Source organism: Pelecanus crispus, unplaced genomic scaffold (assembly GCF_030463565.1).
Source record: "Pelecanus crispus isolate bPelCri1 unplaced genomic scaffold, bPelCri1.pri SCAFFOLD_325, whole genome shotgun sequence".
In the NCBI taxonomy this organism is placed as follows: Eukaryota; Metazoa; Chordata; class Aves; order Pelecaniformes; family Pelecanidae; genus Pelecanus; species Pelecanus crispus.
Window position 1 is genome coordinate 1,437 of NW_027461394.1, and position 20,184 is coordinate 21,620.

General features: G+C 71.4%; 3 protein-coding genes and 1 pseudogene across 13 annotated transcripts; 2 read left to right on the top strand and 2 right to left on the bottom strand.

The window, feature by feature from the left end:
* The first annotated feature begins 404 nt into the window (after positions 1-404).
* LOC142596998 (histone-lysine N-methyltransferase SUV39H1-like) lies at positions 405-4,333 on the top strand (annotated as a pseudogene).
* Positions 4,334-4,431: 98 nt separating this feature from the next.
* On the bottom strand, positions 4,432-7,952 carry LOC142596999 (WD repeat-containing protein 13-like; the record flags this gene model as incomplete). Its single annotated transcript, XM_075727445.1, is given in 11 exon segments — positions 4,432-4,609; positions 4,699-4,842; positions 4,921-4,946; positions 4,949-5,035; positions 5,037-5,065; positions 5,161-5,341; positions 5,565-5,865; positions 5,969-6,103; positions 6,186-6,280; positions 6,766-7,009; positions 7,912-7,952. Coding segments are annotated over 11 exon segments (1,461 nt in total), but the record flags the coding sequence as incomplete, so codon positions are not given.
* Positions 7,953-8,689: 737 nt separating this feature from the next.
* Positions 8,690-11,301, top strand: LOC142596996 (tafazzin-like). Of its 9 annotated transcripts, none has more exons than XM_075727432.1 (10): positions 8,690-8,802; positions 8,908-9,065; positions 9,447-9,492; positions 9,581-9,677; positions 9,805-9,979; positions 10,201-10,242; positions 10,358-10,420; positions 10,620-10,672; positions 10,768-10,845; positions 10,958-11,301. In XM_075727432.1, the coding sequence occupies exons 1-10, from the start codon at positions 8,690-8,692 to the stop codon at positions 11,045-11,047; spliced, it is 915 nt and encodes a 304-aa protein (XP_075583547.1). In that variant the 3' UTR covers positions 11,048-11,301. The 9 variants fall into 9 exon arrangements, with proteins under 9 accessions (XP_075583547.1, XP_075583552.1, XP_075583548.1 ...); XM_075727437.1 differs by having other exon boundaries at positions 9,581-9,666; positions 9,899-9,979; XM_075727433.1 differs by having other exon boundaries at positions 8,690-8,798; positions 8,937-9,065.
* Positions 11,302-11,322: 21 nt separating this feature from the next.
* Positions 11,323-13,155, bottom strand: LOC142596997 (B-cell receptor-associated protein 31-like). 3 transcript variants are annotated; one of them, XM_075727444.1, is made up of 7 exons: positions 13,043-13,155; positions 12,538-12,652; positions 12,299-12,443; positions 12,096-12,231; positions 11,884-11,995; positions 11,694-11,794; positions 11,323-11,592 (listed from the first exon to the last, which is right to left on the bottom strand). In XM_075727444.1, the coding sequence occupies exons 1-7, from the start codon at positions 13,118-13,120 to the stop codon at positions 11,554-11,556; spliced, it is 726 nt and encodes a 241-aa protein (XP_075583559.1). In that variant the 5' UTR covers positions 13,121-13,155; the 3' UTR covers positions 11,323-11,553. The 3 variants fall into 3 exon arrangements, with proteins under 3 accessions (XP_075583559.1, XP_075583558.1, XP_075583557.1); XM_075727443.1 differs by having other exon boundaries at positions 11,884-12,001; positions 12,538-12,638; positions 13,029-13,155; XM_075727442.1 differs by having other exon boundaries at positions 11,884-12,004; positions 12,538-12,638; positions 13,029-13,155.
* Between the last annotated feature and the right edge of the window lie 7,029 nt (positions 13,156-20,184).

Genomic DNA, 20,184 nt, shown 5'->3' on the forward strand with positions numbered 1-20,184 from the left:
CCGAGGACGGCGAGGAGGAGGAGGAGGAGGGACGAGTGGGGACGACTGAGCGCCCCCCCCATGCGCCCCCCCCCCCCCCCCGCGAACGCGCAATAAAGGGCGGCGCAGCGCGAGCGCGTGGCTTCGTCACCGCGTGTTAATGAGGGCGGGGGGGGACGGGGTCAAACGCGGCCGCCAGGGGGCGGGGCGGCCCCCGCCGGGGGGGGCGGGGCATGCAAATGAGGCGGCGCCGCCGCCAATGGGAGGCGGGCGGAGGGGGTGGGGGTGGGGTGGGAGGAGGCTCCGCCCCCGCGCCGCGCGCTGCCCGCCGGGCGGAAGTAGGGAAAAAAAAAAAAAAAAAGGGGGTGGGGGAGAGGCGGAAAAGGAAGGAAGGGGAGAAAGGAAAAAAAAAGAAGCGGCGGAAAATGGCGGAAAATTTAAAAGGTGCGCGCGGGCGGGGGCGCGCGGGGCCGGCGGGAGCCGGTTAACGGCCGCGCGGGCGGCGCGCGCCGCTTCCCGCCATTTTGTGAGGGGGCGCGCGGCGACCGTGGGCGAGGGGGGTGGGGCGGGGCCGGGCCGGGGGGGGCTGAGGGCGAGTTTTGGGTGCTGGGGGGGGTTTGGGTGCTGAGGGGGTGCCGGGGGGGTCGGACCTGGGGCCGGGGGGGCTGGGTGCTGGAGGGGGGGGGGTTGGGTGCTGGGGGGGGTTTGGGTGCTGGGGGGGGTCGGGGGGGTCGGACCTGGGGGCCGGGGGGTTCTCAGTGCTGAGGGCGAGTTTTGGGTGCTGGGGGGGGTTCTGGGTGCTGGGGGGGTTGGGTGCTGAGGGGGGGGACCTGGGTGCTGGGGGGGGTTCTGGGTGCTGGGGGGGCACTCGGTGCTGAGGGGGGGTCGGGACCTGGGGGCCGGGGGGTTCTCAGTGCTGAGGGCGAGTTCTGGGTGCTGGGGGGGGTTCTGGGTGCTGGGGAGGGGTTTGGGTGCTGGGGGTGGGTTTTGGGTGCTGGGGGGGGCACTCGGGGCTGAGGGGGGGTTCGGGGGGGGGCGGACCTGGGTGTCAGGGGGTTTCTCAGTGCTGAGGGGGGAGGAGGACTCGGGTCTGACGGGGGGGCTTTTGGGTGCTGGGGGGGTGGTTCTGGGTGCTGGGGCGGTTTCTGGGTGCTGGGGGGGGACTCGGGGCTGAGGGGGGTTCTGGGGGGGGGACACTCCCGAGTGCTGAGGGGGGACTGGGGCTGAGGGGTGGTTCTGGGTGCTGGGGGGGTACTTGGGGGGGGGGGTTTCTGGGGTCTGGGGAGGGGTTCTGGGTGCTGGGGGGGACTCAGGGCAGAGGGATGGTTCTGGGTGCTCTGGAGGGGTGCTGATGGGGGGTTTCTGGGTGCTGGGGGGTTCTGAGTGCTGGGGGGACACTCGGGGCTGAGGGGTGTTCTGGGTGCTCTGGAGGGGTGCTGGGGAGGGCTTCTGGATGCTGATAGAGGGGTTCTGGGGAGGGGTTCTGTGTGCTCGGGGGGTTTCTGGGTGCTGGGGGGACTCGGGCCTGACGGGTGGTTCTGGGTGCTCTGGGGCGGTGCTCAGGGGGGGTTCTGGGTGCTCTGGGGGGTGCTGGATCGGGGTTTCTGGGTGCTCAGGAGGGGTTTCTGGGTGCTGGGGGGGGACTTGGGGCTGAAGGGTGGTTCTGGGTGCTCTGGGGGGTGCTGATGGAGGGGTTCTGGGTGCTGACGGGGGGGTTCTGGGTGCTCTGCAGCGGGTGCTGGGGGGTTTTCTGGGTGCTGGGGGGGGGGGGGGGGGGGGTCCTGGGTTCCGGGGGGGAACTCGGGGCTGATGGGGGGGGTTCTGGGTTCCGGGGGGGTCTCAGTGCTGGGGGGTTCGTGCCCCCCACCGGTAACGCCACCCGCCCCCTTCCCCCGCCAAGGCTGCTCCGTCTGCTGCAAGTCATCGTGGTCGGGGCTGCAGGACCTGTGCCGGCTGGAGCGCGTGCGGTGCCGGGGCGCTGGGCGTCACCCGCCGCAACCTGGGGGACTTCGAGGTGGAGTACCTCTGCGACTACAAGCGCGTGCGGGTGAGTGCGGGGCGCGGGCGTCCTCTGCCCCCCACCCCCGGCTGCCAAACGGGGTCCCTCGACGGCCCCGGGTGCTGCGGACCCCTCCGACCTCCTGAGGCCCCACGGAGCCCGGGCTCCCCCGTCGCCCCGCGTGCCCGGGCTCCCCCCGATCGCCCCATGGGACCCCCTTGGGTCCCCCCCCGATCGCCCCATGGGACCGCGCCCGAGCCGCGCTCCCGTGCCGCCCCGCAGGACGAGGAGTTCTACCTGGTGAAGTGGCGGGGGTAACCCCGAGGCCGCCAACACCTGGGAGCCCCGCAAGAACCTGCGGTGCCGCGGGCTGCTGAAGCAGCTGCACCAGGACCTGGCCCGCGCCCCGGGGGGGCCGGTGCGGCCCGGCCCGCGGGGGCTGCCTGCCCGCGCCGTCTCCTACCTGGTGCAGAAAGCGGAGCAGCGCCGGGCCCTGCGGCGCTGGGAGCGGCTCCTCAACAGCACCCGCAGCCACCGGGGCCGCATCGCCGTGGAGAACGAGGTGGACTTGCACGGCCCCCCCGGGACTTCGTCTACATCAACGAGTACAAGGTGGGGGCCGGCATCAGCCTGACGCCGGTGGCGGTGGGCTGCGAGTGCCGCGACTGCCTGGCGGGAGGCGGCGGGGGGCTGCTGCCCCGGGGCTTCCCCGCAACAAGTTCGCCTACAACGAGGCGGGGCAGGTGCGCATCCGGGCGGGGCTGCCCATCTACGAGTGCAACTCGCGGTGCCGCTGCGGCGCCGACTGCCCCAACCGCTGAGGTGCAGAAGGGGCATCCGCTACGACCTCTGCATCTTCCGCACCGGCAACGGCCGCGGCTGGGGCGTCCGCACCCTGGAGCGCATCCGCAAGAACAGCTTCGTCATGGAGTACGTGGGGGGAGGTGAGCGGCCGCCGGGCGCGGCGGGAGGGGCGTGGCGGGCGGGGCCGCGGGCGGGGCGCGGGCGTGACGTGGCGGCCCCGCCCCAGATCATCACGTCGGAGGAGGCGGAGCGCCGGGGGGCAGGTGTACGACCGGCAGGGGAGCCACTTACCTCTTCGACCTGGACTACGTGGAGGACGTGTACACCGTGGACGCCGCCCACTACGGCAACATCTCCCACTTCGTCAACCACAGTGTGAGTGGGCGGGGCCGCCCGGGGAACTCCCATTGGCTGTGGGGTGGGTGGGGTGGGGCTTCACCCAGGGAGCACTGCCCAGTTCCATGCAGGGGGCGGGGCCTGAGTGGGCACCGCCCCCGCCCCAGAACTCCCATTGGCTGTGGTGTGTGTGGGCAGGGGCTTCACCAAAGCAGCACTGCCCAATTCCATGCAGGGGGTGGGGCCTCAGTGGGCCACCACCCCCCTTAGGGAACTCCCATTGGGCTGTGGTGTGTGTGGGCGGAGCTACACCAAGGCAGCACTGCCCAATTCCATGCAGGGGGTGGGGCCGAAGTGGGCACCACCCCCCTTAGGGAACTCCCATTGGCTGTGGTGTGTGTGGGCGGAGCTACACCAAGCAGCACTGCCCAATTCCATGCAGGGGGTGGGGGCCGAAGTGGGCACCACCCCCCTTAGGGAACTCCCATTGGCTGTGGTGTGGGTGGGTGGGGCTTCAAGGGAGCAGGTGCCCAATTCCATGCAGGGGGGCGGGGGCCAGGAGGGGCACTGCCCCCTATGGGAACACCCTCAGCTTGGTGTGGGTGGGCGGGGCTTCACCTGCAAAGGGGTGGGGCTTCACACAGGGAGCCCCGCCCTCTTCCATGCAGGGGGCGGGCTTCGTGCTGTGCTGCCGGCAGGGTGGGGGCTGGGGGGCAGGGCTTAGCAGGGCCACGCCCCTCCCGTAGCCACGCCCACCCACGCGGCCGCCCCGCGGCAGTGCGACCCCAACCTGCAGGTGTACAACGTCTTCATCGAGAACCTGGACGAGCGGCTGCCGCGCATCGCCCTCTTCGCCACCCGCCCCATCCGCGCCGGCGAGGAGCTCACCTTCGACTACAACATGCACGGTACCGCCCCGCGGCGCGGCGCACACCGGCAGCCCCGGGGACGCGGCGGGGAGCGGGCCGGCCCCCCGCCCCGGGCTGGGGGGGGGGTGTCGGGCCACGCCGCAGGGCGCGTGGGGGAGGTGGGGGTGCCAGCACCCCCCTCACCCCCCGTTCCCCCCACCCCGCAGTGGACCCGGTGGACGCCGAGAGCACCCGCATGGACTCCAACTTTGGGCTGGCTGGGGGGGGCCTGGGGGGCTCCCCCCGGGCCCGGGGCCGCATCGAGTGCAAGTGCGGGGCCGCCGCCTGCCGCAAGTACCTTTTCTGAGCCACAGAGCGCCGGGTGCAAACACGCTTGTTAAACGCAGCGGGGGGGTCCGTGCCGTGCCAGGGGGGACGCGGGGGGACGCGCGGGAGGAGGGGGGAGGTCAGGGCGTGCTGGCGGCGCCAGACGATGACGGTGCCGGCGGCGTCGCTGGAGGCCAGCAGGCTCTCGTCGCAGTTGAAGGCGACGGCCAGCACGGCCCCGCCGTGGCCCTGCAGCGTGTTGACGGTGGCCCGCGCCGCCCGCCCCACGTCGAAGAAGTGCACGCAGGCGTCCTCGCTGCCCCGTCACTGCGGGGGACAGGGGCGCTGGGTGGGGCGGGGGGCCGGGACCCCCGCCACGCCGCCCCCCCCCCCCCCCCCCGCCACCCCCCCGCCTTACCCACGCAGGCGCCCTGCCGGAAGGACATGAGGGGGCAGAAGCAGCTGCGCAGGGGCTGCTCCCGGTGCCGCGTGGGGAAGCTGCGCCGCAGCCGCAGCCCCGGCGCCCCCGAGCCCTCCTCCTCCACCACCCTGCGGAGGAGAGAGAGAGGATGAGCCCCACGGCCGCCCCACAGCCGCCCCATGGCTGCCCCACGGCCCCCCACGCACCGGAAGAGCAGCAGGCGGTCGGGGGCAGGGCGTTTGACCAGCAGAGAGGGTCCGGGGCCTCGCGGCTGGCCCAGGCGCGGGCCGAGAGCGAGGTGATGGAGCCGCCCGCCTGCACCCACCACCCGCGAGGCCTTCGTCAGCCGCCCTGGGGGGCACAAGCAGAAGGGGTCGGCACCCCCCTGCTGCCCCCAGCGCCCTCGGGGTACCCCCCTGCCGCCCCCCCGCCCCGCCCCGCCATACCGGTGCCGGGATCGCAGAGGAAGGAGGAGACGGAGCCACGGTCGTCGCCGGCCCAGAGGACGCGGCCGGGGGCGTCGAAGCAGAGTGCCAGCACCCGCCCGGGCAGCCGCCCCGCTCCGCCCCGCGCCGCTTTGCCCGTCGAGATGTTCACCACCCGCACCATGTGCCGGGCGCTGCCCACCTGGGGACACGGGGCGAGGGGCGTGGGACACCCCGCGGGACAGGGACGTGCCCCGAGGCGGTCACCGCGGGCCGCCGTGCTTTAGGGCTGCGGGTAGAGAGGAGGGACGCGCGGGGGGAGGTAGGGGACGTTGCTGAGGTGGGTGTTGAGGGGCGGAGGGGACCCAGGATGTGCCAAGGGGACCCAGGGGGACGCGGGGGGGGGTCCCCAGGGCGTCACTGACCACGGTGAGGTTGTTGTTGAGCGGCTGGAAGGCGCAGCAGAGCAGCGCAGCGCCGTCGGGGTCGGGCACGCGGCGGATGCAGCGCCCGTCGGCGGGGGCCCAGAGCCGCAGGGTGCCGTCCAGGGAGGCCGACACCAGGACGTCGTTGGAGAGGGACCAGGCGAAGTCGGCCACGCCGCCCCCGTGGCCGCGCAGCACCTGCAGCACCGCCGGCGGCCCCGGCGCCAGCCGGCACACCGAGATGGTGCCGTCCAGCGAGCAGCAGGCCAGCAGGTGCCGGTCGTCGTGCGCAAACTGCACCTTCGCACTGCCCGGCCACGGATGCCCGTCAGTGCCGGTGCGAGCCAGCACCGGCTGCCACCGGCGCCCCGGGGAGCCCCTGCCGCCCCTGCCCGCCTCCCCCCCGGTTACCAGCGCTGTCAGTGTGCTGGTCAAAGACGTGGTAGACGCCGGCGAAGGCGTAGTTCTCGCTCAGCGTTGTGTCCCCGGCCATGGCGCGGCTTGCCTCTGCCAGCGGTGTCGGCACCACCCCAGGGGGGCTGCGGACCCAGGCGTCCGGGCGTCAGCGCCCTGACCCCCTCCCCAGCACCCGCTGACCCCAGGGGACCCGGCTGTGCTCACCGCTCGTCGGGTGCTCCGCGGGGCACCCCGGGGTGCGAGCCGCGGCTGAGGGAGCGCCGGTGTCCCCGGGCCACCCGTGGGTCCTCCTCGAAGTCCTGGGGGAAAGACATGGTTGTGGGGGCACCAGTGCCATGATCCCAGAGGGGAACCAGGACCTCAGAGCCCCCCCCAGAACAAGTGCTGGGACCCCACAGCCCCCCTGAAACAGGTGCTGCAGCCCTGAGAACGGGTGCTGAGACCCCAGGCCTCCCCCAATATGGGTGCTGGGATCCCCCAGCCCTCCCAAAATGGGTGCTGCAGCTCTGAGGATGGGTGCTGAGACCCCAGGCCTCCCCCAATGTGGGTGCTGGGACCCCCCAGCCCTCCCAAAATGGGTTCTGCAGCTCTGAGGATGGGTGCTGAGACCCCAGGCCTCCTAAAATGGGGTGCTGCAGCTCTGAGGACAGGTGCTGAGACCCCAGAGCTCCCCCAGAACGGGTGCTGGGACCCCCCCATGACTCCACAGCCCCCCTGGGTGGGTTCCTGCCCCCCAGAAGGGCTCGCAGCCCCCGTCTCCCCCATCCCCCTCCCATGGCCGTACCTCCATGCGGTCCAGGGTGGTGCGGCTGGCGCGGAGAGCGCTGCTGCTGTGGGCGCGGCAGCTGCTCTGCTCGGAGAGGGCCCCGTAGCGCTGGGCCAGCAGGCGGGTGCGCACCCGCAGGTACCAGCGCCGGGTGCTCCCCTCCAGTGCCCCGCCCTGCGCTTGCTCCCGCAGCAGCTGGCTGCGGCGCCGCACGTACTGCGTCCGGAACTGGGGCCAGCGGGGTGTGCGGTAGGCAGCGTACCTGGGGGCATGGAGGAGGGGGACCCTTGCGCCTGTGACAGCTGCCCCGGCGTGCGGGGGCGGCAGTGACGGGGAGGCGGGTGGCACCGTGGTGCGGTGAGTAGATGCACGCATGTGTCAGGGACCCAGGTATCAGGATTCCCCCCCTGAGGGGACCTGGGCATCAGGACCACCACCACCACCCCCCCCCAAGAAGGGATCTGGGCATCAGGACACCCCCCCCAAAAGGGACCTGGGCATCAGGACACCCCCCCCAAAAAGGGATCCGGGCATCAGGATTCGCCCCAGCCCTGCCCAGAGGGGACCTGGGCATCAGGACACAACGGCCCCCCCCCCCCAAGGGACCCGGGTACCAGGATCCCCCCAAAGGGACCTGGGCATCAGGACACCCCCCCCACCCCAAAAAGGGACCTGGACATCAGGACACCCCCCCCACCCCAAAAAGGGACCTGGACATCAGGATCCGGCCCCCAAAAAGGGATCCGGGCATCAGGACACCCCCACCACCACCCCCCCAAAAAAGGACCCGGGTACCGGGATCCCCCCAAAGGGACCTGGGCATCAGGACACCCCCCCCCACCCCAAAAAGGGACCTGGACATCAGGACACCCCCCCACCCCAAAAAGGGACCTGGGCATCAGGATCCGGCCCCCAAAAAGGGATCCGGGCATCAGGACACCCCCACCACCACCACCCCAAAAAAGGACCCGGGTACCGGGATCCCCCCAAAGGGACCTGGGCATCAGGACACCCCCCCACCCCAAAAAGGGACCTGGGCATCAGGATCCGGCCCCCAAAAAGGGATCCGGGCATCAGGGCGTCCTCCCTGACAGGGACCCGGGCGCCGCCTCCCGCAAAGGGACGAGGAGCCCAGGGGCCGTGTCCCCCCGCCCCGGGCCTCACCTGGCATCCACGGCGAGCACCTGCTGCCAGACGGCGGCCATGGCGGCGGCGGCGGCCGCCCCGGGGGGGCCCTGCGGGGAGAGCGGGGTGAGGCCGGGCCCGGGGCCCGCTGTCAGCCGGGGAGGGCGGGGCGGAGGCGGGCCCGGGGACCCCTGCGGGGACCGAGCGGCGATACCTGCCCGTCCCGCTCCACCTCCGCCGGGTTCCCCGCAGGGCCGGGCCGGGCCGGGCCGGGCCGGGCGGGCGGGGCGGGGCCCGGGGCCGGCCGCGCTCCCCGCCCCTCCGAAATGGCGGCCGCCGCCTCACGCCAAAATGGCGCCGGGCGTCGCCCTGGTGACGGTGGGCGGGATCCTGTCCGCGCGAGGGGGCGGGGACTTCGCCGGGATTGGCGGCAGCCGCCGAGGGGGCGGGGAGGGTCCGCCCCTCTATGATGCCTCGCGCCTGCCCTGGGTCCCGCCGCCCGCCCGCCCGCCCGCCCGCCGCCTTTGCGACCTCGCGCCGCGCTTGACGGCAGCGCCCTCCCTCCCCGGTTTGCGATAGTGGGTGGCCGGGGCCGGCGCGCTTGACGGCAGGGGGGGATTCCTCCTGCGTGACCTTTGCGACGCGCGGCGGCCGGCGCGCTTGACGGCAGGGGCGGCTGGCGGTGTGTGGGCCGGGGGCTCCGGGCAGGGCTGGCGGGCGCGGGAGGGGCCCCGCCGCCGTCCCCGGCCCTCCGTGAGCTCCCCCCGCTGTCGCCTCCCGTCCCCAGGCGCCGTGCCGGGCCCCCCGCGATGGCAGCATGCCGCTGGCGGTGAGGTGGCCGTTCCCCGCGGGGCCGCCCCTCTCCTGGGCCCTGGCCAGCCGCCTGGTCACCGGCCTGGTGGGCACCTACAGCTGCGTCTGGACCCGTGAGTGCCCCGCCGTGCCCCGGGGGGGGGGCGGCCGGAGGGCGGGGGGGGGGGGGGGGGGCGGGGGCCGGGACAGACGCGGGGCAGCCGCTCCCCATCGCGTTCCCAGACCCCCGGCCGCCCCCCCCCCACCCCCAGGGTACCTGAACCGGCTGCGGGTGCACAACGGCGAGGTGCTGCACGAGCTGGTGGAGCGGCGGGGGCCCCGCACCCCCCTCCTCACCCTCTCCAACCACGAGTCCTGCATGGACGACCCGCACCTCTGGGGTACGGCTGGCGCATGGGGGGCCCCAGGGGACTGGGGGGGGCTGGGGGGGTCCCCAGTGGGTCTTGAGGGAGGTGGGGGGGCGCAGAGGATCCCAAGGGTGTTGGGGGGGTGCTGGGGGGGGTCCCAGGGGTTCTCAAGGGTGCTGGGGGGGTCCCCAGGGGATCCCAAGGGTGCTGGAGGGAACCTTAGGGGTTCTGGGGGTGTCCTCATTGGATCTGGAGGGAGGTGGGGAGTGCTGGGGGGGTCCCCAGGGGATGCCGAGGGTGCTGGGGGGATCCCCAGGGGTTTCTGAGGCAGCTGGGGGGGGTCTCTGTGGGTCTGTCTGGGGTCCACGGCCGGTCTGGGGGTGCCCCTGTGACCCCCCCGCTTCCCTCCACCAGGCTCCCTGAAGCTGCGGCACGTCTGGAGCCTGCACAAGATGCGGTGGTGAGGGGGGGGCCTGGGGGGGCCTGAGGGGTTCCCGGGGAGCCCCCTCCCTCCCTGCTCACCCCCCGGCCTGCCCCCCCGCCCCCAGGACCCCCACGGCCGCTGACATCTGCTTCACCCGGGAGCTGCACTCCCGCTTCTTCAGCCTGGGCCGCTGCGTCCCCGTCTGCCGGGGTGAGCGGCGGGCAACTGGGCGGCCCTGGGGGGCAACTGGGAGGCAGCAGTGCAGGGCCGAGGGGGCAATCCCCATCTGTACCGGGAGCTCCCAGTTTGTACCGCGGTGGTTGTGGCCCATACTGGGAGACAGCCCAGTTTACCTTCGGGAAGCAAGGGCGGGGGGTTGTGGTGCTGGGCCGGTCCCAGTCTGTACTGGGGGGATCCCAGCGTGCTGAATTGGTGTCCCCAGGGGACGGCGTGTACCAGCGAGGGATGGACTTCATCCTGGAGAAGCTCAACCAGGGGGACTGGGTGCACGTCTTCCCCGAGGGTACTGGGGAGCACTGGGAAGCGGGGCGGGGTTTTGCTTGGTGGGACTGGGAGCGCTGGGGCAGATCTTTAGAAGCCCTGGTGGGCGTCAAGGGGGGAGCTGGGAGGGATGCGGAGCTGGGGGGGGTCGGCCCCGTTCCTGCTCCGGGTCTGGGGGGGCCGGGGGGGACCCTCGGGGGTCTCCTGTGCTGCCCCCCCCCCCACGGCCCCGTGTCCCCGCAGGCAAAGTGAACATGGGGCAGGAGTTTGTGCGCTTCAAATGGGGTGAGTCCTGACCCCCCCAACCATCCCCCTAACTGTTCCCTGCCCCATAACCACTCCTTGACCCCCAACTACCCTCTTGGCCCCCCAAAACAGCCAGGTTGCCCCCCCTTTGCAGGCATCGGGCGGCTCCTGGCTGAGTGTCGCCTCGACCCAGTCATCCTGCCCCTGTGGCACGGGGGTGAGCGGGGCTGGGGGGCGGATCGGGGGGTCGGGGTGGGGCCGGAGGAGCTGGGGGTGCCGTGGGGGGTGCGGGGCCGTGGGGGGAGGCTGGAGGGCACGGGGCGGTGGGTTGGGGGGTCCCTGCTGCGGGGCCAGGTTCTGCCGTGGGGCCTGCCCCCCTGCTAGGCCATGCAGATGCCCGCTGATCCCTGTGCCAGGCATGAACGACGTCCTGCCCAACGCGCGCCCGTATGTGCCCCGTGTGGGGCAGGTGAGTGAGCGGAGGCGGGGGGCAGGCGGGACCCCCCCAGTTGTGGGGTGCACTGGGTTAAGGGGTGGCCGTGGGGTGCTGACGCTGTCCTGCAGCGCATCACGGTGGTTGTGGGGCGACCGTTCAGCGTCCGGCCTCTCCTGGAGCGGCTCCGGGCCGAGGGAACGTCGACAGTGAGTGCCTGGGGGGCTGCCCCACGGCAGGAGGGGGGACGCTGCTCTGGGGGCACCACAGCTCTGTGGGGCTCCGCGGGTGCCATCCCATAGCTCTGTGGGTCCCTCCCAGGTGGAGATGCGGAAGGCGCTGACGGATTTCGTGCAGAGGGAATTTGAAGCGCTGCGGGGTCAAGCCCGGGCCCTACACCTCGCCTCATAGCACATGGGGTGCCCCATGGATGAACAGACGGACTGCCCCACCCGCAGCGGGACCTGCCCCACAGCACGGCAGCCCCGCAGCCTCCTGGGCCCTGCTGGCGGATGGACAGACGGACAGACTGCCCCCCATGGTGTGATGCCGTCCCCGCAACGCCGTGGGATGCCGGCAGAAGGACAGACAGATGGACAGACGAACAAGCTGCCCCCCCAACAGCCAGCTCCTGTGCACGGCGCCAATAAAGGTGGTGGAGCCTCGGTGGTCTCTGGAGCTGGGCGGGGGGCACAGGGCACCCAGGGGTGGGGGACAGAGACGAGCCCGGCCCAAGCCCATGTGTTTATTGAAGCAGAAGCTTTTTGGGGGGGGAGGGTGCTGGAAGGGGGGCTCAGACCCCCCCGCACCCCCCCAGAGTGCTGCCACAGAGCAGGGGGATCCCCAAAAGTGGTGTGTGGGGGGTCCCAGAAACCTTGTCGAAGTCGTGCCCCCACCCCAAGCCGGGGGGGGGTCCATCACTCCTCCTTCTTGTCCCGGGGGCCATCGTGGGCTGCCTGGGGGGGGGGGGGGGGGGGGTTAGGGGGGCGCGGGGGGTTTGGGGGAGCATGGGGGGGGTTTGGAGGGTGTGGGGGGGGATTAGGGCAGCCCCCCGTACCTGCAGGCGGGCGTGCTGGTCCAGCAGCCGGTCGTACTCGCGCGTCAGCCCCTCGGCCTGGCGCCGCATGGCCTGCACCTCGTTCTCTGCCTTCTCCAGAGCTGGGGCGGGGGGATAGCAGTGTCAGGGTCACCCCCAAAACCTGCAGCCCCCCCATAACACCCCAGCTGGCCCCCGCCCTGTCCCGTACTGCGCTTGCTGGCTGCCAGCTCCTCCTTCAGCTTCTCCACCTTGGCCTTGAGGGTCTCAGTCTCGTTCTCGTCGTGGGAGGGGGACGGGCTGCGCCCATCGCCCCCCGCCTCCTGCAGCTGCTGCGGGGAGGGGGGGACACGACAGTGGGGGCACGTCAGGGCCTGAGGCGCCCAGGATGTCACCGTCCCCACCGCCCCGCGCTGTCGGTACCTTCCGCAAAGCGTCGTTGTCCTCCATGTAGCGGCGGGCGGCTTGGCTGGCGCCTTCCGCCTGTTTCCGGAATGCCTCGCTGGAGGCGCCCAGCACGGCCTGCTGCGAGATGAGGGTGACCAGGCGGCGCAGGAGGCTGCGGGAGGCAGGGTAAGCGGGGGCCTGTGGCCCCCCCGGCCCTGCCCCGGCCCCCCCAGACTCACAAGGAGAGCAGGAGGGCGAAGCCGGCCAGGTAGAGGTTGCGCTGGGCCCGGAAAAGCTTCATGTGGAAGTGCTCGAGGGCGCCAGGGCTGCTCTGCAGGGCCACCCGCTCCGTCACGTCGTACTTACGGGTCTCCCGCAGGGCGTCTGCGGGGAGGGGGTGTCAGCGGGGAGGGATGGCGGCTCGGCTGAGCCCCCGTCCCCACCCAAACCCCCTGGGGGGGGTGGTGCCAGCACCCACCTAGGAGAAGGAGGACGAGGATGACGATGAGGACGACGAAGACGGTGTTGCCGTAGGCCACGGCCAGGCCCACCAAGCGCGACTTGAAGATCTTCTGCCATCTGCGGGGGCAGAGCTTGGGGATGAGAGCTGGGACCTGCACCCCTCAGCCCCGGGACCCCCCGCTAAACCCTGGGGACCCACCCCAGGACCTGCCCCCAGTCCTGGACCCCCTCAGTCCTGGGGAAGCCCCCTCTGGGATGCTCCCCAGAACCAGCCCCCTGCCCCAGCCCTGGGGACCCCCCCAACCCTGGGGATCCCCACCAGACACCCCCCCAGCCCTGAGGCGATGCCACGCAGCCAGAGGGACCTCCTCCAGTCCCGAGAAACCCCCCCAAAACACCCCCCCAGACCTGGGGACATCCCCCAGGGCCCCCCCCCAGCCCCCTCCCCAGCCCCCGGGAACGCCCCTCAGGACCCCCTCAGCCCTCGGGACCGCCCCCCCCCGCAACCTGGCGGCCGAGACGAAGGGGACGCAGAGCAGGAGGACGAGGAAGACCTCGGCGTAGAGAAAGGTGGCGACCGCCGTCCACTGCAGACTCATGGCGGCCTGGCGGGGGGGGCACAGAGAGGGATGGGGACCCCGCTCACCTCCCCGCCCCGGGATCGCCACCGGCCCCCGCCCCGGCCGCGGCCGCGCTCACGACCGAGCACTGGCGCCCCCCGTCCCCGCCGCCCCCGGCCCTACCGGAAGCAGAGCGGGGAGAGAAAGGAAGTCCCGCCCACGCGGGGGCGCGATAACACCCAATCAGAGGCGCCAGAAACGCGGTTGCCCCGCCCCCTCCCACGGCGCTGCGCACCGAGGCGGAAGTAGGCGCAGCCGCATCCGGCCGCGGCCGCCATCTTCCCTCCCGCCCGGAAACCGGTCGCAGCGATCGCCGCGTCTGTCATGGCCGCGGCGGCGGGGGAGTGCGAGATGCGGAGCGCCGGCATCCGCTGCCGGCGACGGGGCTGCCAGATATTGAGCCAGCCCGGCGGGGAGAGCGGGGAGGGTAGGCGCGGTGGGGAGAGCGGCCGCCCCGCGGGGCATGACGGGAGATGTAGTGCCCGGCCGCCATCTTGCTCTGTGGTGGCTCGGGCGCAGATCCCCCGCCGAAATTCCCTGCCAGAGGAGGCCGAGGGCCGGCCGGAGCTCTGGGGGCTGGCACCTCTGGCGTGTTCTGCGTTTCCGTCTTTGTCATGTGCCCTGTCCAGCTGGCTCTCCCTTCTTTCCTGTCTCTCTTCCTCGGTATTTCTTTCTGTCTGCCTGTCCTGCTGCTCATCATCGCTGTTTTTCTTCCAGTGCTGTCCTGCTCCCTGTCCCTTTCTCTGGTGCTCCCTGTCCCTTCCTCTGGTGCTCCCTGTGCCATCGACTCTCGGTATACCCCATCTAGCCAGCTGTCCCTTTTTCCTGTATTGTGTCCTGGGCTCTTTCCTTTATTTTGGCTACCTGCACGTCAGCCCTGCAGCCCGTCGCTCCAGGGGCCAGCTGACTGTCTGCCACTTCCCCAAGGACCCGATGAGCGCGGCTCCCAGAACGACTGCTGAGGTGTCTCAGGGGCAGGGGGAGCATCGGGGGTCCTGAGACCCACAGCAGACTCGCTCCCGGGACTTGTTACGTGTGACCAAATAAACACTTGCCATCTCCTTTGCCCTCACGGCTGTGTTTGTGCTCCCTTTGCATGGGGCAAGGGGCTGTGACAGATCCAGGTGTCGTGGTTTAACCCAGGAGGCAGCCAAACACCACACAGCTGTGTGCTCCCTCCCCGGTGGGATGGGGGAGAGAACTGGGGGGGAAAAAAAAAGTAAAATTCCTGGGTTGAGATAAAGACATTATAATAGGAGAGCAAAGGAAGGGGAAAGAATAATAATAATAATAATAATGAAGAACACACAAAACAAGAGATGCACAATGCAATTGCTCACCACCTCCTGCCCACTACCCAGCTCGTTCTGGAGCGGCAGTTCTCCAACCCCCCTGCCCAGTTTCTCTACTGAGCCTGATGTCATTTGGGCTGGAACGTCCCTTGGGCCGCTTGGGCCAGCTGTCCCCCCTCCCAGCTTTTGTGCCCTGGCAGAGCATGGGAAGCCGAAAAAGTCCTCGACTGGTGTAAGCGCTATTTAGAAAAACCTACACCATCAGTGTGTTATCAACATCATTCTCATACTAAATCTGAAATGTAGGACCATGGGGCTGAAAATTAACTCTATCCCAGGGAAACACAGGGCTCTGGTGTAGGGCACCCCGGACGTTCGTCGGGGCCTAGGCGGCACAGGCGAGCCCGCAGCCCCAGGCTCTGTGGTGCCGTGGAAGCGACGGCAGTGGACGCCGAGGGCTGGCCCCAGCTTTCGGGGCTGGCCCCTTTGGCGTGGGAGAAATCCCCGGACGTTCGCAAGCCCCGTGCCGGCTTCGAGCAAAAAAACGTCCCCCGAGCGGGCCTCGTACTTCGGGGCCTCGGCAGCACAGGCGAGCCCGCAGCCCCAGGCTCTGTGGTGCCGTGGAAGCGGCGGCAGTGGACGCCGAGGGCCGGCCACAGCTTTCGGGGCTGGCCCCTTTGGCGTGGGAGAAATCCCCGGACGTTCGGAAGCCCCGTGCCGGCTTCGGGCAAAAAAACACCCCCCGAGCGGGCCTCGTACGTCGGGGCCTCGGCGGCACAGGCGAGCCCGCAGCCCCAGGCTCTGTGGTGCCGTGGAAGCGGCGGCAGTGGACACCGAGGGCTGGCCCCAGCTTTCGGGGCTGGCCCCTTTGGCGTGGGAGAAATCCCCGGACGTTCGCAAGCCCCGTGCCGGCTTCGGGCAAAAAAACGCCCCCCGAGCGGGCCTCGTACGTCGGGGCCTAGGAAGCACAGGCGAGCCCGCAGCCCCAGGCTCTGTGGTGCCGTGGAAGCGGCGGCAGTGGACGCCGAGGGCTGGCCACAGCTTTCGGGGCTGGCCCCTTTGGCGTGGGAGAAATCCCCGGACGTTCGCAAGCCCCGTGCCGGCTTCGGGCAAAAAAACGCCCCCCGAGCGGGCCTCGTACGTCGGGGCCTAGGCGGCACAGGCGAGCCCGCAGCCCCAGGCTCTGTGGTGCCGTGGAAGCGGCGGCAGTGGACGCCGAGGGCTGGCCCCAGCTTTCGGGGCTGGCCCCTTTGGCGTGGGAGAAATTCCCGGACGTTCGCAAGCCCCGTGCCGGCTTCGGGCAAAAAAACGACCCCGAGCGGGCCTCGTTCGTCGGGGCCTCGGCAGCACAGGCGAGCCCGCAGCCCCAGGCTCTGTGGTGCTGTGGAAGCGGCGGCAGTGGACGCCGAGGGCTTGCCCCAGCTTTCGGGGCTGGCCCCTTTGGCGTGGGAGAAATCCCCGGACGTTCGCAAGCCCCGTGCCGGCTTTGGGCAAAAAAACGCCCCCCGAGCGGGCCTCGTACGTCGGGGCCTCGGCGGCACAGGCGAGCCCGCAGCCCCAGGCTCTGTGGTGGCGTGGAAGCGGCGGCAGTGAACGCCGAGGGCTGGCCCCAGCTTTCGGGGCTGGCCCCTTTGGCGTGGGAGAAATCCCCGGACGTTCGCAAGCCCGTGCCGGCTTCGGGCAAAAAAAACGCCCCCCGAGCGGGCCTCGTACGTCGGGGCCTAGGCGGCACAGGCGAGCCCGCAGCCCCAGGCTCTGTGGTGCCGTGGAAGCGGCGGCAGTGGACGCCGAGGGCTTGCCCCAGCTTTCGGGGCTGGCCCCTTTGCGTGGGAGAAATCGCCGGACGTTCGCAAGCCCCGTGCCGGCTTCGGGCAAAAAAAACGCCCCCCGAGCGGGCCTCGTACGTCGGGGCCTAGGCGGCACAGGCGAGCCCGCAGCCCCAGGCTCTGTGGTGCCGTGGAAGCGGCGGCAGTGAACGCCGAGGGCTGGCCCCAGCTTTCGGGGCTGGCCCCTTTGGCGTGGGAGAAATCCCCGGACGTTCGCAAGCCCCGTGCCGGCTTCGGGCAAAAAAACGCCCCCCGAGCGGGCCTCGTACGTCGGGGCCTAGGCGGCACAGGCGAGCCCGCAGCCCCAGGCTCTGTGGTGCCGTGGAAGCGGCGGCAGTGGACGCCGAGGGCTGGCCACAGCTTTCGGGGCTGGCCCCTTTGGCGTGGGAGAAATCCCCGGACGTTCGCAAGCCCCGTGCCGGCTTCGGGCAAAAAAAACGCCCCCCGAGCGGGCCTCGTAACGTCGGGGCCTAGGCGGCACAGGCGAGCCCGCAGCCCCAGGCTCTGTGGTGCCGTGGAAGCGGCGGCAGTGGACGCCGAGGGCCGGCCACAGCTTTCGGGGCTGGCCCCTTTGGCGTGGGAGAAATCCCCGGACGTTCGCAAGCCCCGTGCCGGCTTCGGGCAAAAAAACGCCCCCCGAACGGGCCTCGTACGTCGGGGCCTAGGCGGCACAGGCGAGCCCGCAGCCCCAGGCTCTGTGGTGCCGTGGAAGCGGCGGCAGTGGACGCCGAGGGCCGGCCACAGCTTTCGGGGCTGGCCCCTTTGGCGTGGGAGAAATCCCCGGACGTTCGCAAGCCCCGTGCCGGCTTCGGGCAAAAAAACGCCCCCTGAGCGGGCCTCGTACGTCGGGGCCTAGGCGGCACAGGCGAGCCTGCAGCCCCAGGCTCTGTGGTGCCGTGGAAGCGGCGGCAGTGGACGCCGAGGGCCGGCCACAGCTTTCGGTGCTGGCCCCTTTGGCGTGGGAGAAATCCCCGGACGTTCGCAAGCCCCGTGCCGGCTTCGGGCAAAAAAACGCCACCCGAGCGGGCCTCGTACGTCGGGGCCTAGGCGGCACAGGCGAGCCCGCAGCCCCAGGCTCTGTGGTGCCGTGGAAGCGGCGGCAGTGGGGGCCGAGGGCTGGCCACAGCTTTCGGGGCTGGCCCCTTTGGCGTGGGAGAAATCCCCGGACGTTCGCAAGCCCTCTGCCGGCTTCGGGCAAAAAAACGCCCCCCGAGCGGGCCTCGTACGTCGGGGCCTCGGCAGCACAGGCGAGCCCGCAGCCCCAGGCTCTGTGGTGCCGTGGAAGCGGCGGCGGTGGACGCCAAGGGCTGGCCACAGCTTTCGGGGCTGGCCCCTTTGGCGTGGGAGAAATCCCCGGACGTTCGCAAGCCCCGTGCCGGCTTCGGGCAAAAAAACGCCCCCCGAGCGGGCCTCGTACGTCGGGGCCTAGGCGGCACAGGCGAGCCCGCAGCCCCAGGCTGTGTGGTGCCGTGGAAGCGGCGGCGGTGGACGCCGAGGGCCGGCCCCAGCTTTCGGGGCAGGCCCCTTTGGCGTGGGAGAAATCCCCGGACGTTCGCAAGCCCCGTGCCGGCTTCGGGCAAAAAAAACGCCCCCCGAGCGGGCCTCGGACGTCGGGGCCTAAGAAGCACAGGCGAGCTTGCAGCCCCAGGCTCTGTGGTGCCGTGGAAGCGGCGGCAGTGGATGCCGAGGGCCGGCCACAGCTTTCGGGGCTGGCCCCTTTGGCGTGGGAGAAATCCCTGGACGTTCGCAAGCCCCGTGCCGGCTTCGGGCAAAAAAACGCCCCCCGAGCGGGCCTCGTACGTCGGGGCCTAGGCAGCACAGGCGAGCCCGCAGCCCCAGGCTCTTGTGGCCGTGGAAGCGGCGGCAGTGGACGGCGAGGGCCGGCCACAGCTTTCGGGGCTGGCCCCTTTGGCGTGGGAGAAATCCCCAGACGTTCGCAAGCCCCGTGCCGGCTTCGGGCAAAAAAAACGCCCCCCGAGCGGGCCTCGTACGTCGGGGCCTCGGCGGCACAGGCGAGCCCGCAGCCCCAGGCTCTGTGGTGCCGTGGAAGCGGCGGCAGTGGACGCCGAGGGCCGGCCACAGCTTTCGGGGCTGGCCCCTTTGGCGTGGGTGAAATCCCCGGACGTTCGCAAGCCCCGTGCCGGCTTCGGGCAAAAAAACGCCCCCCGAGCGGGCCTCGTACGTCGGGGCCTAGGCGGCACAGGCGAGCCCGCAGCCCCAGGCTCTGTGGTGCCGTGGAAGCGGCGGCAGTGGACGCCGAGGGCCGGCCACAGCTTTCGGGGCTGGCCCCCTTGGCGTGGGAGAAATCCCCGGACGTTCGCAAGCCCCGTGCCGGCTTCGGGCAAAAAAACGCCCCCCGAGCGGGCCTCGTACGTCGGGGCCTAGGCGGCACAGGCGAGCCCGCAGCCCCAGGCTCTGTGGTGCCGTGGAAGCGGCGGCAGTGGACGCCGAGGGCCGGCCACAGCTTTCGGGGCTGGCCCCTTTGGCGTGGGAGAAATCCCCGGACGTTCGCAAGCCCCGTGCCGGCTTCGGGCAAAAAAACGCCCCCCGAGCGGGCCTCGTACGTCGGGGCCTCGGCGGCACAGGCGAGCCCGCAGCCCCAGGCTCTGTGGTGCCGTGGAAGCGGCGGCAGTGGGGGCCGAGGGCTGGCCACAGCTTTCGGGGCTGGCCCCTTTGGCGTGGGAGAAATCCCCGGACGTTCGCAAGCCCCGTGCCGGCTTCGAGCAAAAAAAACGTCCCCCGAGCGGGCCTCGTACTTCGGGGCCTCGGCAGCACAGGCGAGCCCGCAGCCCCAGGCTCTGTGGTGCCGTGGAAGCGGCGGCAGTGGACGCCGAGGGCCGGCCACAGCTTTCGGGGCTGGCCCCTTTGGCGTGGGAGAAATCCCCGGACGTTCGGAAGCCCCGTGCCGGCTTCGGGCAAAAAAACACCCCCCGAGCGGGCCTCGTACGTCGGGGCCTCGGCGGCACAGGCGAGCCCGCAGCCCCAGGCTCTGTGGTGCCGTGGAAGCGGCGGCAGTGGACACCGAGGGCTGGCCCCAGCTTTCGGGGCTGGCCCCTTTGGCGTGGGAGAAATCCCCGGACGTTCGCAAGCCCCGTGCCGGCTTCGGGCAAAAAAACGCCCCCCGAGCGGGCCTCGTACGTCGGGGCCTAGGAAGCACAGGCGAGCCCGCAGCCCCAGGCTCTGTGGTGCCGTGGAAGCGGCGGCAGTGGACGCCGAGGGCTGGCCACAGCTTTCGGGGCTGGCCCCTTTGGCGTGGGAGAAATCCCCGGACGTTCGCAAGCCCCGTGCCGGCTTCGGGCAAAAAAACGCCCCCCGAGCGGGCCTCGTACGTCGGGGCCTAGGCGGCACAGGCGAGCCCGCAGCCCCAGGCTCTGTGGTGCCGTGGAAGCGGCGGCAGTGGACGCCGAGGGCTGGCCCCAGCTTTCGGGGCTGGCCCCTTTGGCGTGGGAGAAATTCCCGGACGTTCGCAAGCCCCGTGCCGGCTTCGGGCAAAAAAACGACCCCGAGCGGGCCTCGTTCGTCGGGGCCTCGGCAGCACAGGCGAGCCCGCAGCCCCAGGCTCTGTGGTGCTGTGGAAGCGGCGGCAGTGGACGCCGAGGGCTTGCCCCAGCTTTCGGGGCTGGCCCCTTTGGCGTGGGAGAAATCCCCGGACGTTCGCAAGCCCCGTGCCGGCTTTGGGCAAAAAAAACGCCCCCCGAGCGGGCCTCGTACGTCGGGGCCTCGGCGGCACAGGCGAGCCCGCAGCCCCAGGCTCTGTGGTGGCGTGGAAGCGGCGGCAGTGAACGCCGAGGGCTGGCCCCAGCTTTCGGGGCTGGCCCCTTTGGCGTGGGAGAAATCCCCGGACGTTCGCAAGCCCCGTGCCGGCTTCGGGCAAAAAAAACGCCCCCCGAGCGGGCCTCGTACGTCGGGGCCTAGGCGGCACAGG